Source organism: Solea solea, chromosome 6 (assembly GCF_958295425.1).
Source record: "Solea solea chromosome 6, fSolSol10.1, whole genome shotgun sequence".
NCBI classification, from domain to species: domain Eukaryota; kingdom Metazoa; phylum Chordata; class Actinopteri; order Pleuronectiformes; family Soleidae; genus Solea; species Solea solea.
In genome coordinates, this window is record NC_081139.1 from 16,360,210 (window position 1) to 16,375,718 (window position 15,509).

At 40.5% G+C, this 15,509-nt stretch overlaps 1 protein-coding gene across 11 annotated transcripts in view; it reads right to left on the minus strand.

Annotated features, from left to right (window-relative positions):
* Positions 1 to 15,509, minus strand: part of itpr1b (inositol 1,4,5-trisphosphate receptor, type 1b) — a 102,053-nt gene that overhangs the window by 53,452 nt on the left and 33,092 nt on the right. For 6 of the 11 annotated variants that reach the window (XM_058631223.1, XM_058631221.1, XM_058631222.1 and 3 more), the window contains 16 exons: positions 15,284 to 15,477; positions 15,060 to 15,198; positions 14,907 to 14,961; positions 14,650 to 14,815; positions 14,346 to 14,513; positions 13,855 to 13,923; positions 13,630 to 13,767; positions 12,642 to 12,767; positions 12,296 to 12,496; positions 11,942 to 12,193; positions 10,822 to 10,947; positions 10,504 to 10,632; positions 9,381 to 9,501; positions 9,102 to 9,286; positions 5,808 to 5,956; positions 4,909 to 5,020 (listed from right to left, as the gene is read on the minus strand). In XM_058631223.1, the coding sequence (XP_058487206.1) occupies positions 4,909 to 5,020; positions 5,808 to 5,956; positions 9,102 to 9,286; positions 9,381 to 9,501; positions 10,504 to 10,632; positions 10,822 to 10,947; positions 11,942 to 12,193; positions 12,296 to 12,496; positions 12,642 to 12,767; positions 13,630 to 13,767; positions 13,855 to 13,923; positions 14,346 to 14,513; positions 14,650 to 14,815; positions 14,907 to 14,961; positions 15,060 to 15,198; positions 15,284 to 15,477 (2,330 nt within the window). Of the gene's footprint in view, positions 1 to 2,859; positions 2,896 to 4,908; positions 5,021 to 5,807; positions 5,957 to 9,101; positions 9,287 to 9,380; positions 9,502 to 10,503; positions 10,633 to 10,821; positions 10,948 to 11,941; positions 12,194 to 12,295; positions 12,497 to 12,641; positions 12,768 to 13,629; positions 13,768 to 13,854; positions 13,924 to 14,345; positions 14,514 to 14,649; positions 14,816 to 14,906; positions 14,962 to 15,059; positions 15,199 to 15,283; positions 15,478 to 15,509 lie in introns of all 11 variants that reach the window. The other 5 variants (XM_058631218.1, XM_058631216.1, XM_058631213.1 and 2 more) reach the window with 1 other exon arrangement.

The window sequence follows — 15,509 nt, forward strand, 5'->3', positions numbered from 1 at the left end:
CAACTCTGCTGCACTTTTATTGCCAATTACCACTAAAGGTCACACATCAGCGGAGGGTTTAGGATTCCAGGAAAACAGAGAGGGAAATTTTTTTTTGTTGAAGAAAATAAAAAAATAAAAAAATAAAACGTTGGTTGTTATGTAACTGCTGTCTAGGAGCTGGCGGAAGCCCAAGAACCATGCAGCATTGTTAGTGGAGGGAAGTGGGACAGAGCTGCCTGCCTGCTGCTGAGAAACACCAGCAGCACCCCCTGTTGACAGAGAGAAACACAGCAGCCCGACTTCAGCAGACAGGAGGACAAACAAAGACAACTGGAGTCTATCTGAGGCTCATAGAGGGGTGGCATCTGGATTAGGGGTTTAGTTACACACTGGATGTGACAGTGGAGAAGGGAAAACAGGCATGGCTAATAAAGTGAAATTTGTAAAAGGTGAGAGGGGAGAGAAAACAGAAGTATAGAAGTAAAAAAAAGAATAATCTAGAAATCTAAGCCAAACAAACAGGAACTGGTTGGGAGAGTTTGAAAGACACGTTCACACACCCTCGCATGCACAGTCATGCAGACCACCACGCTCTCCCTGCATAGAAACACGTCCCTTATATAACAGCCCATGTATGGGTTACGCAGTCAGCCCCATCCTCCGCAAATCGTATTACATCACCAGCAAAAGACTCCATCTCCATCTGACCCTTTGTCACCTCTCGCAAAACAGAGGCTCTGATGTGGCCGTTGAGGAAACGCAAACACATGCAGTGGATGATACGATCAGGCCAGACAAAGAGGGAGGCTGACTCAACATGCCGTGTTTTATCACGTTTCTATTTCTGGAAGCATGAGATAATCTCGCTGCTAATGGGTGAGCTCTGTCCTGCTCCCTCTCTCTGTCTCTTTCTCTGCGCGTACACCATGCAGCATCAGGCCTACAGACGTTTCAGGCAACAAGTAGAAGTATGGTGGGATCGGTCACACATCAGTGGAACTGATAGCCGCCTTCATTTCGAGAGACCTTTGGGTGGGTGTCGTGGTGGGTCAGGGAGCAGCCGAGGGGGGGTTACATAACAGCAATCAGGGGAGTTTATCTTGCTGTTCCTGCCAAGGAAGGCTGAGGTTTTGGCCAATCCACGTAGTAGCAGGGCATTGCATACTGTTGTTAATGTGTTTGTGTGCGTGTGTGAATGAGTGACATGCAGCATGTGCAGCGGGATAAGGGAGTCAGGGAGTACAGTACATTCTTGAGATACTATATATGGGAGGAGTCGATGAAACAAAGCTCTGGTCTCTGGACAGGAACAGCGCTGTTTTTGTGGAAGCTGGGGATTTCCATTGCTAAAGTACCAGACAGCATGTGTGACGGGGGAGGGGGGGGGGGGAATATAAAAAAGAGAGACAGAGAGAGAGAGAAACTGAGAGAATGTTCCTTCCTGGACCCTTTCCAACCATTTCCCCAACAAACCCAAGAAATGTAATTGTTCACTTCCGTTGCACTCACCACAAACCTTGACAAACACTTCGTCAGAAATGTGTAAACACTAAAACCCAAAGTGGTAACTTTACCCATATTACAGTTACAGCATAAGTAATAATAACAAACATCAGGACACAATATTTAAATGTAAAATCAACATGAAAATGTGGGAATTAGTATGCTGTGCCAGAATCGTCTGCTATAATTCAGGATAATTGATGGGTATTGAATGATTTTTCTTTGAAAAGAAAAATAATTTCATTCTTCTTTACATATTTGCATATAATTACATACAGTCTGCATTTATTATAAATTGGATTAACCTTCAAAAGACAAAGAGATATCACTATCCAAGCCAGTTTGAGTAAAGCATGACTCTGCATATTTTTATTCCTTGGTTACAGCTCAAAGCTTTATTTATTTATTTGTTATGTATCTATGCTTTATGTATGCAGATTTTGGACAGTATAAATTAATTGAACTTGACTTTTGCTTTATTTTTGGCAGAACTGGCAAACTGTCCAGTTTCATATATGTAAATACAATTGAACCTAAATGAACAGTAAATAAATAAGAAACATATTTAAAATATCAAAGTGGTTAAAGTACTGACAATAAGCCCTGGTTTGCTTGGTTGTATATTATATTGAAATACTTTGTCCAAGAGAGAACTGATTTTAAATCTGCCATATTCAGGCTTTTGGTTTGTAATATGATGAACAAGAATTTCTCTTCCACTCATCACTAAAGTGTACGTTACTACACCCACATTCTCATCACCATTTTCTCCTCACATCTGTGTAATTTCACATCTGAAATCAAGATCACAAAGTCAAATGTGAACATGTGTGACTACACAGGGACAGATATCCTTGTTGGCACGGGGGGCAAATTAAGTTCAAAAATGTATAATGGTTTTTACAGCACAAAAAAAAATTGCATATGTATTATTAAAAAAATGAATTATTATAAATAAAAAATTAATAAAAGAAAAAGAAACACACCCTCCCTCAATGGAAATTCCTGGGCCCAGAAGTCACACTGGATTTGTGATGTGCAATCTTAATCATAATATGCTACCACAGGCAAAGACAACTGGTGTCTTCTGGGCTTTTAGGTGAAGCTGATAACTGACGTCATAACAGCGTGCTTAAAGTCAATTCAGATTGTGTTTTTCAAAAATCTTATAATATCCCTAAAAGTGTATGATCATAAATCGACACAACAGACAAGCACACTGCGTAACATACTAGCTCAGGAGCGACACTGACAACAGCTAGGGACGGACTGACAACGTGATGCTACACGCTACTCGCAGCACAAGCACATCTATGCCGTTAGTTGCAGACAAATCGGATGTACGTCACAACAACAGTAAGTAAAATGATCGACCTCAGCCACATCCATCTCATCATCAAAGGCAATCAGCTGCAAGAGAAGAAGTATAGGGGGCACAGAGTTAGTGAAGCTCCATTAGTGATTTAAAAGCTCGGTGAAAAGAGTGCAGGTGTTTAAGCAGGCAAAGGAAAAAAACACACACACAGTGAAAAGGTGAAAGGACAGCATGATGAAACCAGAGGAATTAGTAACAGCAGTAAACACCTTCCCACGTTCATGTCGCATTGTTTCACAACATTGAAATCACACACAGTATTAATGGGATAGTTTAGGTTTTTGAAGTGTGGTTGTATTAGGCGTAGATTTGACTGATTTAGTGACTTCAGTGATCCTTTGTCACGTTTAACCTAAGTGACACAAACTTACCAAACAAGACAACTCCTGTGTCCCTGCAAGCTAAAAAAAATGCTGGTTTTCTCTATGGACTTTGGTGTAGAAGGGCAGGTGGTTTACAGATTTCAGTGACCAGTCAGAAAAGGTTGATTAAGAGTAAGTTAATAATAAAGCAGTGATTAAGCAGGTGTACATCATCTTTGTCTGTGTGTTCCTGCCAGCAGGCATGCGAGGGTGAATGTCCTCGTCTCCAGTTGGTTCCACACACAAAAAACCTGAACTATCACTTTAAGCCTGTCCGACACTGATCAACAGATCAGATAGTTCAATGTTCAAAGTGTTTACTGATAAACAAATGCCTTCTTGCATAAAAGAGCTTTGAGATTTATTAACAGTGTTTTCTCTTCACCTAAAAATGCAACAACAAAAGGGTCTCAGATCTCAGACATGGAGCCAATAGAGCAACAACCTGTACATTCTCTGTACTTCACGTGTTGTAGTGTAGTTGTAAAATGAGTAAAAGAGTAAAAACAAAAAAGTTCCCAAAGGGTTTCATAGCAACAGGCAAAATGGATTTAGGAAAACGATGGATCCACCAAAACCATACGGTCGGAACAAAATCACAGATGGTTAAATCATACATATGACATAGGCATACATAGCAATATGAGTAAATAGAGTTTTGGTATAGTCTGTTGACTTCACACACACTATAAAAAAATTAAAAATAATAATGATAGCAAATCATTTTAATGTCCACTATATATTGAAAGGAATCTGTTACATTTAAATTAAATAACAATGCAAAAAAGTTTTGGATTTTCTGATGCCTAACATGTAAACAGGTGGTCCGTCTTTTAAAAGCTTCATAAAAGTGTGGGATTATATGCAGCATAAAGCTTCAACTGGATTTATTTATTTTGTTTACTTGTATTTGGGAGCAGGTGAATTAAGTGTTATTGTTATTATTGTTATTATTATTGTACTTCAGTATAAATGTAATACACTATACTGTATAAAGAGATTTTAATAAGTCATAAGATGGTCTTTAATGCAGGCGGTTTGCTTTCAGTGAAAATATATAATATAATATAATCACTTTTTATAAATAAGCACAAATGTATTTTTTGTAGTATTCCCCACCTTTTGTTGTTGCTCTGAAACAGTTTTAGGTTCAGGTTTGGTTGGGGGATGAATTTGTTTCAGCCTGATATATAAACCCCTATAGTTTATCCTTTTATTGCCCAACTGATTTAAAACGACTGATTAGAGATTATTAAGAGAAGGTGTTATTAGTCACAAGATTTCACGTACAGTAAAGCAGCTGCAGCACACATGTTTTTAATAGTGTTCATGGTAATATTCACCGCTTTCTTGTTTGATTTGGACTTACTAAGTATTAGTAGGAGAAAGCAATGCAAGAATCTGTTTTCATGAAGTCAGTGCCAGAGTTTGTCAAACATAAAAGGTGAGAATTCAATGTGTGTGTGATGACAGGTAAAAAACTCTTAAAAACAGTATAGTACTTTGCGGGCTCCAGAGAGAAAACAAAGAGAACTCAGCCTCTGCCTTCATTGTTTTGCTTTTTGATCTTGTGTGAAGTGGGAACACAGGAACTCTGTATCCTGAGTGTTTTATGTCGTGTGTGGGCGACTACTGGGCATGACTACAAGCGGATGATGGGAAACGGCATACACAGTGGGTGCGTACCTTCTCCCCGTAGCCGCGGTCTTTGGTCATCATTTCCCTCAGTGTCTGCAGCACTTTGATGCATAGTCGCTCCTCATTCTCCTCCAGCAACTGCTTGGTGTGCTTGATCAGTCTGGTCAGAGGGAGAAAAAGAAACATGAGTCCAAAGACTCCACCAGAGAGCATCATAATCTCCTATAAATCGACCATTTAATTTCCATCATAAAACTACCTTTTAGTGTCAAACAAGAGGTTTGGACGACGAGGGCCTGGAAGCATTTTTTAAGTGTCTTGTATATAAATGAGTGGCTGTACTGGCTTCTGACCAACAGTTTCATAATCATTTTCTACTTGGCCTGATAGCACTTATTTTATGATTAGTGGGGGCAGCTAAATGTAGCACTTCACTTTGAAAAATAAATAAATCTGATGCACGTTTTGCACCACTGTCTCATTCATTTTAGATAAATGAATGGCATGCAACGTGCATTGACTTTGGAAATGACATGTGAGTTATTGTCTCAAGAAACGTATCATGGCCACACAGATCAAAAAAGTGAATCTGTTAGTCATTGTGAACATTTGTGCCAAATTTTAAAGAATTCTCCTGAGATATTATGTTCATATTTTCTTTATTTAACTTTTACTTAACTAGGTAGTCACACTGTGATTAAGTGAGATATTTCGTTAACACAAGCCTAATAATGACAACAAATAGTGTCAGAAAACAGTAAGAACAAATAGCACTGACGAAGATGCAGCAACAATAAGGCATTTATCAGTAAATTAAAGCAGTTACAGCTACTACTACTTTATTATACGTTTAAATTAGTCCAGTGCTGCCATTGTGCAAATGTCTAGCCTTAACTCTGCATTATACTGATTATCTCTAACCTTGTTGATCAGTGATTTCTACTCACTTTGATATGAATCCTCCACTTTCACACTTCTTCCGAGCTTCTGTGTTCTCCGGGAAGAGGAGCTCGGGGCGATGCAGGACGTCAACCAGCACTGAGAGCTCAGCTTGGACCAGTGGCCTCAGACGGTCCTCCAGTGCTGACACAATGTCCTGCAGAGCATAAAGTAATGAGCAGCCAGAGGTTAGATGTAGGTTCATTACAGCAGACTATCATCATAAGCTTCTCCGACTCCCTGTCAATGACCTTCAAAGAGGACAAGGTCATCTCAGGTGACTGATGTCTGATCCTGGTTCACTGAAGTTCTTATTCAGATGTAAATACAATTAATAAGTAAATACAGTAATCAATTTACTGTTGCAGTTTAAATTTGACATACACAACCCTTCAAAAATGTTGAAGGGTAATAGAAGAAAATAATACAAACCCCATTTCCATAAATGTGAGACACTGTACAAACAGTACAAAAAGATTTTCAGTGTTTTCACTGACAAATCTAATTGTACTTTGGAGCCGTTTTCAAGACTGAAAGGGTTACACAACCATTGCTGTTCTGCAAGGTTCCACAATTAGCAGATTAACTGTTAACAGGTGAGAGTACAAGAATTAGGTAATCCACCAGAGGTTTATCCTTTGCAAGAAAGGATGGGTTGTGCCAACCCTCAAAAAATAAAAATAAAGTAGTCCAAAAACAATGTTTCTCAGTGCAAGATTGAAAACTATTTTTGGTCTTTTATCATCTAAATACATATTACTGTGAAAAGATTCAGGGAATTTGTGGAATTCTCATGTGTAGAGGCCAAGGGCAGAACCTGCTGTTGAATATGCGTGGACTTCAAACCCTTGGGTGGTATTATATAAGAAGCGGTCATGTTGCTATGATGGATATAGCCATTTAGGAGTCGGAGCAGTCACTGTCACTTCACATCGTCCGCCACTACATCAAGAAATACAACCTAAAACTATATGACACAAAGATAAAGCCATTCATCAACTTAATGCAAAAGCATCTCTGAGTTCTGTGGGAACGTGTTCTGTGGTCAGACGAGTCAAAGTCTCTTTTTCTTTTTGGAAGAAACGAGTATCAGTATTCATGGTAAGGGTGATTTGCATATGTGAGTAGAAGTAGATAAAGTGGATGAGTTTAAATACCTGGTGTCAACCATCCGAAGCAGTGGACAGTAAAAAAGAGAGGTGTAGAAGAGAGTGCAGGCAGGGTGGAGTGAGTGGAGGCGAGTGTCGGAGCTGACGGATGGCAGCAAAAGTAAAAGAGAATGTCTACAAGACGGTAGTGAGACCTGTATGTATACTTGGTGTCTCCAAGGCACAGTTTAAAAGACAAGAGGCAGAGCTGGAGATGGCAGAGCTGAATATGCTGAGATTTTCTTTTGAGCGTGACCAGGATGGACAGGACCATTTCAACAACATGAACCTTGGAGGTGTCACAAGGCCCAAACATGACCTCAGTCTTTTTTTATCAGTAAAATGCAGAACGTTAGTTGCACAATGCAATCAGCTGTTTTACAGAATATCCATTTTCCTGTTCTAGTGTCATATAAATGTGACCTTTGTCGGCATAAAAATGGAATGGGATACTGTGTTTTCGAAAAATTGATCCAAGAGTAAGTAAGTACAGGGTGAAGAGAAGAGAGCCCAGAATAGAACCCTGCGGTACTCCACAAGTGACAGGCACTGGAGAGGATTCAACGGCTCAGACACAGACACAAAAGGCCTACATTGGAATTTTGGAGAGATGTACTGTATGCTCCCATCAAGATGATATATTTTACTGGGAGCTTCATGTCTATTTTAGCTGGAACATGCCAGGCCTCATTCTGCTTGAGTTACAACAATGAGGCTTCATAGACAGAGTGTGTGTGTGTGTGTGTATGTGGTTGAAAATGTATGGCATATGACATATTTAGGAGCAGAATCACACAATGACAGCCAGACATTCCCGGGGGCAACCGCTCCATGAATTTATGTGAGAAAAACAAAATATAGTGGGATGTGATGCATATGATACACCAACATGTTCCCCTTCTCTACACACACAGCCCGTAACATCTCATGATGATTAGTGAGAAAATAAGAGAAGTTGCATCACAACGCCTGCTAGTCTGGTAATGATTACAGTATGGTTTGGGCTTTTTTTGTGAGCGGGCAATAAAGGGAAGAAAAACTAACACGTGGGGAAAAAAAGAGACTGTGAGAATGTGAAGTTTTTTTTCTTGCTTTCTAAATAAAGAAAAAGTGAAGGAAAGCATTTAAGGAACCGCATTATTTTTCTCTGGAAATGAAATGTTGTATAATCAGAGGCAGTATATTTTGTAATCTTTTAAGTAAAAAAAGATGAATACCACTAAAGCCGAATCCTCAAGGTTCCTGTGACACAAACTGAATCAGACTCTTCAGACTTCCACTTAAAGTTGAGTCATCATTACAAGAAAGGTGGGGGGGGGGGGGGGGAACAGTTTGGAGTTTTTTCCCAGAATGAACTTTGGAAACACTTCTACAGAATCCTGTTTGCGCTACATTTACCAAAAGCATTATGTCACTGAACAGCACTGGTGGGGGTGGAGTGTGTGTTGGGGGGGTCCTGACCAGGAGCAGTGGAATACCACTATTTTGTGTCCAAGGCGATGCCAACATCACATCCTTGAGTATCGACCAATAACAATTTTTATTTACTTGTTTAGAGTCTGTTCTTAGTGAAGAGTTTATATGACATTGAGGGTTTTCAAATAGAAAACATTTTGGTAACCTACTGAGAGTAAACATACAAGTTATAAAGTAAAATGTGTAGCAGTATAAATGGCACAATTACAAAACAGCACAGACACAAGACTAATAAGGAAGATGGTAGCATGTCACAATGACACAACGCAGTCATTGATAATGGTATGATACATGACATAATCGCACATTGTGATAAAAAAACACTTACAATAATTTAAATAATGACGAATTTCTATTATCGTGATAATCGTAAATGGAGAATATTTCATGTAGCTCACCGACATGCAGTGCGAGTTATTTATTTTTAAGGGCATCAACTTTCCTCGTCATTTACAAGTTGTTTATTATCTAAAAGTAACACACCAATGTTCAGTTTCATACATACATCTACACTATGGCAGAAAACACAAAGAAGCACCCACGAAAAGTTTCAGAAGGTTTTTTTCCACTGCTAAAAATAAATCTGGATGTTCATTTTCTAATAAAAATGAGTGTATCTCATCTGTGATGTTTCTGACCAACAGATGAACTAAAAATACAGAATCTCACGCTACCCACCTGCAGCCTCTCGATTATATTCCTGTAGTCTTTGGAGGTGGTCAGGCCGGAGTCTCTTCTGGACATGTTCTTCGCTGAAAGTCTCCAGTTGAGGATGCTCTTCTGTACAACATTGTTGGACTTGACAAACAAGTTGTTCACCTGACTGTCCAGGTCAACTGGGATTGCAATGGCTCTGCTTTTAGCTGGATAAAGGTGAGAATAAAGACATTTCATGCTTTTGCTTGTGTTACAATGGCTCCTTTCTAATGTAATAGCAGAAGTGGCCCAGCGTCTTACCCACGTCTGAGAGCACCTTAATGCAGGCTTCCACCGAGGCCTTCTGAACAGGGTTCAGCCAGTTACAGTGGTAAACCCTGAACACTCCCTGAAGCAGTTGTACAAATACTGGCTGACGAGTCTGTAAGACAGGGGAGAAAAGAAAACCCAACTAAGTTAAAAACAGACAATGAGGGAAGGAAAACATTTAGCTGGAGGACAAACAGCAAATATGAATTTAACGACCAACAAAGGACTTTTGTGTTTATTCCCTCGGTAGTTAGAACACCAAACCACAAAAGTGCTGTGCAGTGTACAACTGTGAGGATGCTTCACCACCTCTAGTGGAAGGGTCTAAAGCTTCAGGTCCAGTGAGCCAGTTGTTTATAATAAAGTGCTCTCCCAACAAAACAATCTTCATCATTGTATGACAGATGGTACAGCTGATATCTAACACCATGAACACAGAGCAGATCTATCAGCTGGCCACAGTCCTAGAGGACAATAAATACCTCAGTTATCTTTCCAAGAATGGTGGCCTTTTGCGATAGAAAGAGGGTCGTGATGTCATCATGTAAAACACCAGCAGGAAGATTCCGCAGATAGTACAAATGGTTACATAATTAAAGTAACAACACCTTGCACTTTGAAATGTAACAACTCCACATCACATAAAAAAAAGTATGTTTAGTCGGAAAAACACGACACCACAGAGGGATTTGGTAATCTATGGAGGATACAGGTAAATATTTATCGATAACTCCTGTGGGCAAACAGAACACTGCTACGCCAAGGTCAAAGATACAGTGATGCCACAACTCAACAGTCCACCATCAGCACCACAGCCGAGCTAAATCCTGTGCAACACGTATGGCAACAAACTGAGTCTGTGTTCTAATCTACGTAAATGTGTAAACCCACACTTCTAACATTCAAGACCTGATGGTAAATAACGGGTGTTGGGAGACATGTGGGCGAGTCACCTCTACTTACATACATGTGGCAAGTCATCTATGCAAAGGGAAGAACGTCATTATTGTGTAGCTCATGCAAACATGTGAGGAGGCCTCCTCTATTTCAAATTTGTGCGACTGTCTGTGTAATATGTGTACTTCAAATGCTGAACAGCAGAGTCCAGGATTACCTGCAGGCTTGTGCTCTGGTCAGAGAACGGAGAGCTGAAGAAACATGTGACGATGCTCATGACCGTCTCGGTTACGTACCGCTCGAGCATGGTATCTGCATGCTTCCTGTCACTGGTGTTGTTGCACACCTACGTAATGACAGAAACGATATCAGTATCAGTAACACACGGCCACTGAATCACACTTCCTGCATGTGGGTGACAGGTAACATTATGTCCACTGCATGCGGTGTTGACATAATCACCCAAACCCATGGCAGAGCAAAGCCCTGCCCTTCTACTGACCACACAGGCGAGATACTGTGTGTAATGGCTCACCCTACAGATGTCCACCAGGAAGTTCTCAAACAGTTTCCACATATGGTTGGATGTATAGATCTCCTTCATCTCCACCTCGGTGTCCACGTAACAGTGATTAAGGAAGTTGATGTAGGCAACCTTTACCTGTTTGGATGCAAAACAAACAAACGGAAGAAGTCACATTGACTGTGTTTAAACACAGGAGGCAAAAAAGCATTTTAGCTGTGAGGTCAGACCCTACGAGAACCTACACAAACTGCACAACATGCGATTTTCATTCACTGTCAGCACACGTCTACTTCATCTTAAAGGTGATATATATATAAGAAATGTATTATATGTATATATTGTTGAAAAACGAGACAGACATGTTTCTTCTGGACAGAGAAGCAACATTGGGAACTTCATCCAAAATTAGCTAATACCCAGTTTCTCTCTCTTCCTTTCTCTTGTACACTTTGTCTATGGATAGTCAACGTATATAACGTTCTTATGGCCCATTATTGTCACCTTGTCATCTCCCCTGTCATCATATTATAATTCTCTGCTGCTGCTCGAAAGCAGACACACTTAACCAAAAACTGCGTATAAATACTTACTTACTTTGTCTTTATATCTTTACTTTGACCTGGTCGAAATTTGACGTTTGTTTTCTTAGAGTACACTATTGTAAGAACAGTTTTAACGCTCATAAAACGAATATCTATAATAACTGATCAAAGGTGCAAGATGCAATGTACTGCATCACAAGTTATTAGTAAACAAATCTGTCTGTGTGTTGTTATCATGGCCTCTGTTTTGATAGCCAGTCCAGAAGACCTTATTTGTAAATATGCTGGGTTCAAATGGGGTTGTTCACTATAAAGGACATGTTAACTCTGAATGCTCAAAGCTCAGAGTTCAGGATGTCCTGTATGCAGTTTTTTTATATGTCCACTTGAAAGTGATTCTTCAGATTTACTTCCAAAGTAAATGCTTGAAGTTACAAACTTGCACCTTGACCTTAAATCTCTAATTTCAGCCTCATGTGAGCTCAAACACAAAAACTACATCTGTTCCAGTGACTAAACACATCCAGACGACATTGTTTGCCACGTATTTCACTTGAAAACAAATAAAAGAAACAGATTCCTCATACTTCAGGGATGCAGTCTTCATGGGTGACGACACGCACAATATCATCCAGGGGCAGCAGAGAGTTACACTTGATCTCGGTGTACACGTTCTTGCCCTCAGTGCAAACAGCCAGCAGCTCCACCAGGTGGATGTGGTACATTAGAGGGCTGTTCTCGTCCATGCGGTCTCGCTCCGAGCGCATCATCTGGATAAGGGTCTGAAAGGAGGCGCGATCATTGTAGAAAACCAGAACATCCTCGCCTGAGTTCACCAGCTGAGTGACGAAATCACAGTCCAAAGAAATTGAGTCAGCAATGCATTGAATCACATTCACCCGTGTATAAATACAGTATTTTATAAGATTCATAGCACAGACCTCAGCCATAACAATGTCCTGACATTTCTTGATGAACTTATTCTCAGCCTTCACAATGGTCTGCAGGAACTTCAGGTACTGGACGTGCCGACCATGAGACTCAGTGCAGTGGACAAAGTGTTGCACCACGCGCTCATTGATTTCACTGCACAGCTGGAAGTTATTCATGAAGATGTGCTGCATGGTGACAGCCTCCAAGATCTGAGAGAGGTGGCAGATGTCAGGACAGGACAGGACAGAACAACAATACGTGAATTGCAGATGTTTCCTTCCCGCTGAAAGATGTAATAAAAAAACTCAAATTCTCAAAACAACATCTCCTCTGAGTAAACCCCATGCTACTCACCCCTGGATTAAGAAACAGGTTGATGTGCTTGTGAAGCAGAACCTGGTTCTGCTGATTCCCTGCACAGAAATTCTGCAAAAACTCATGAGCCGTTTTCATGATCTCCTGCATCCGGATATCCTCGCCCTAAGGTACATGACACAAGGTCAGACATCTTCTTTATTTATACTGAAGTGATGGTTCTGGTTATATGAAGTACTGACACACAGTCAGTCAGTGCTGAATGCACACTGGAAACCAGTTTCTGACATGGTTGGTGTTTACTAATGAAAATGTGGCTGCCAGCAGGAACACAAGGAAAAAGACACTTCAGTCACACAATAAAAATGCTAACTTAATAAAATCTAGGCCCACATAAGTCTATGATAGCTTAAGAATATGTTTGCTGCTTTATCCTATCCTTTGAGCTTTTAAATACTGGCAAATGAAGCTGTAAATTGCTTACTCTCCTGCACCAAAGTTCAGAGAGAAACATCTGTGTTTTTAGTTTGCTGTAACACAGGAGCTGCTGGTCTGCTGCTGCCTCCTTTGGTAAGTGTGTGTTTAAATACTGAAGTCAGGATATAACACATCTGAACTTACTGATGACAGCAGTGGTTCAACAACTCCTGTGTGTCATGATGAAACATTTGATGATTATCTTTATGGTCTTTGGTGTAAGAGTGAGCCATTTACAAAGTGACAAAAACTTCAGCCCTCATCTGAAAAAGTCTGTCTCATGTCAAGATGAATATCCTTGGATATTTCAGACTCAAGCAGGTGTAGATTTTATGAGCTCAGCCTTTTGTTAGATGGCCAAAATCTGTTTTTCCTTGTGTCATTGCTGCCAGCCATGTTTTCAGTGAGAGCGAGCTTCCATGACTCCAGCTGCTACACAGCATGGCGGGTGCACCCTGGGCATATACAGCACAATAAGCAGACAAACTGCAAATGTCTACACGTCACATAGTGTTTTTGAGCCTCCCTAAATAATCCACATGCAATGCACCTTCTCATAGGGGATCTGCAGCAGCTCCAGCACCACACTGTGAGCTCCCATGTTCCTCAGCAGCCTCTGTTGCTGCTTCTTAGTCTTCTTCCCAGAGCTCCCCTCCTGGACACATAGCTTACTGAGGCGCAGCAGGATCTGAAGGCAAACAGCAGGATGGGTATTTATTACAGATGCCAGATCACAAACATGAAAACACAGCACTTGGGCTAAGAATAACCTTACCTCTTTTACAACCCTGTAGTTGTAGCTGCTGGTGCTTTCTGTCGTTTTGTCAGAACCAAGTGAATCTCCCTAAAAACAATCAGGAAAAGAGGTCTTATAGCATTTTCATCCACACAGGTGATCATTTGCTATTATTACAAGAATGATGAAACATTGGTACTGTGCGACTGGTTTTAGAATTACTATTTATGTATCAAGGTCAAAATGCATAGGTCATTGTAGTCTGCATATCACATGTTAATGGATCAAATAATGAAAGGATTATTCAACACAAGTATCCAGGCATCTAGCATGATGATAAACACATAAAAGATCTAATCTAGAAATAATCCTGCTTTCAGTGTCTGTGCAGAAAAGTCTTGGCATGTTTTTTTGTTTTTTTTTTATATAAAGGCTATATCAAATAATCTATACTGAGGAATACAATGAGTGTCTTCTTGCTTCATGTATTCAACGGTTAGCTCATGTTTCTAAGTGATGGTACACTAAACCTTCTTCTTGTTGTCAGATTCAGAAGGTCCATCTCCGTCCATCACATCCTCTCCTTGCCTCTTGTACACCCACAATTCAGATTTCTCAACGATGGACCGCAGCTGGTCCAGGTCTGACTTAATCTGCTTATAGTTATCCACATCCTGACTTGTCACCAGCAGTTGGACCTGAAGCGAAGTGAGGGGAGAAACAGATGTGCACATTTAAATATCATGTAAAAAAGGTTTCTAGTGCTGTAGTGAAATATTACTGTGCACATGACCACATATTAAAATGAAAATGGTGGTACAGTGAAGGTCTTACTTGTTTGAAGGCCATGAGGACCTCCTGCCTCTGGCTGAAGTGTCTGAAGAGCAGGTGAAGCGCTCCAGACACGAGAGGTGGATAGTCGTGCATGGTCAGGTGCAGCAGGACCCTTAGGAAAGTACGACCACCGTGGTCATCCAGGTCTAGCGGAGTGTTCTCCTCACTGTAAAGAGAGTGCAACAAACATAAATTAACATAAATCTTTATTTTATAACTTTTTCAGAAACGGAAAGACTAGGAAGCTTTGGATTTACCTTCCACCGAAGATCCCCTCTGCCTGTTCTTCAATGTTCTCAAAGTCAAGATTTCCTGGAGTAAAAAAACAAAACAAAAGTGTTAGGATTGATATGGGAAAAGCATGCGAGTAAAAATGCATTTAAGACCACAGTCATTATATCACTTTATACCTGGCATCTGGCCTGGGACATTGTTGGTTCCATTCTGAATGGCTGTGTTTTCTCCTTGTGGGTTGTTCTCATCAAACTCACGTTTGAAAATGCACAGTAGGCAGGAGATCCTGTAGTCCAGCCTCACATTCAAAATAAACTAAAAGGCAAAAAAGAACAGTGTTACGCTACAGATAAACAGCGTTGATTAGATTAAAAGAAGAACTAGCATTTCGATATTCCACCTGCAGAATCTCAATGATCTTCAGCTTGGTGTCCATGACCATGATGTCTTCTCTCTCTGGTTCAGTCTGAGTTTTGACCACGTCTCCCTCGGGCTGATGAGTTGGTGTGGCGGGCAATAGGCCGCCTCCTCGTAGCACTACCTGGGTCATCAGCTCCCCAACTCCATGAATGGACTTCATCACATTGCTGCCAGCTGCAACATAAATAGAGAATTCAAATTCAAAG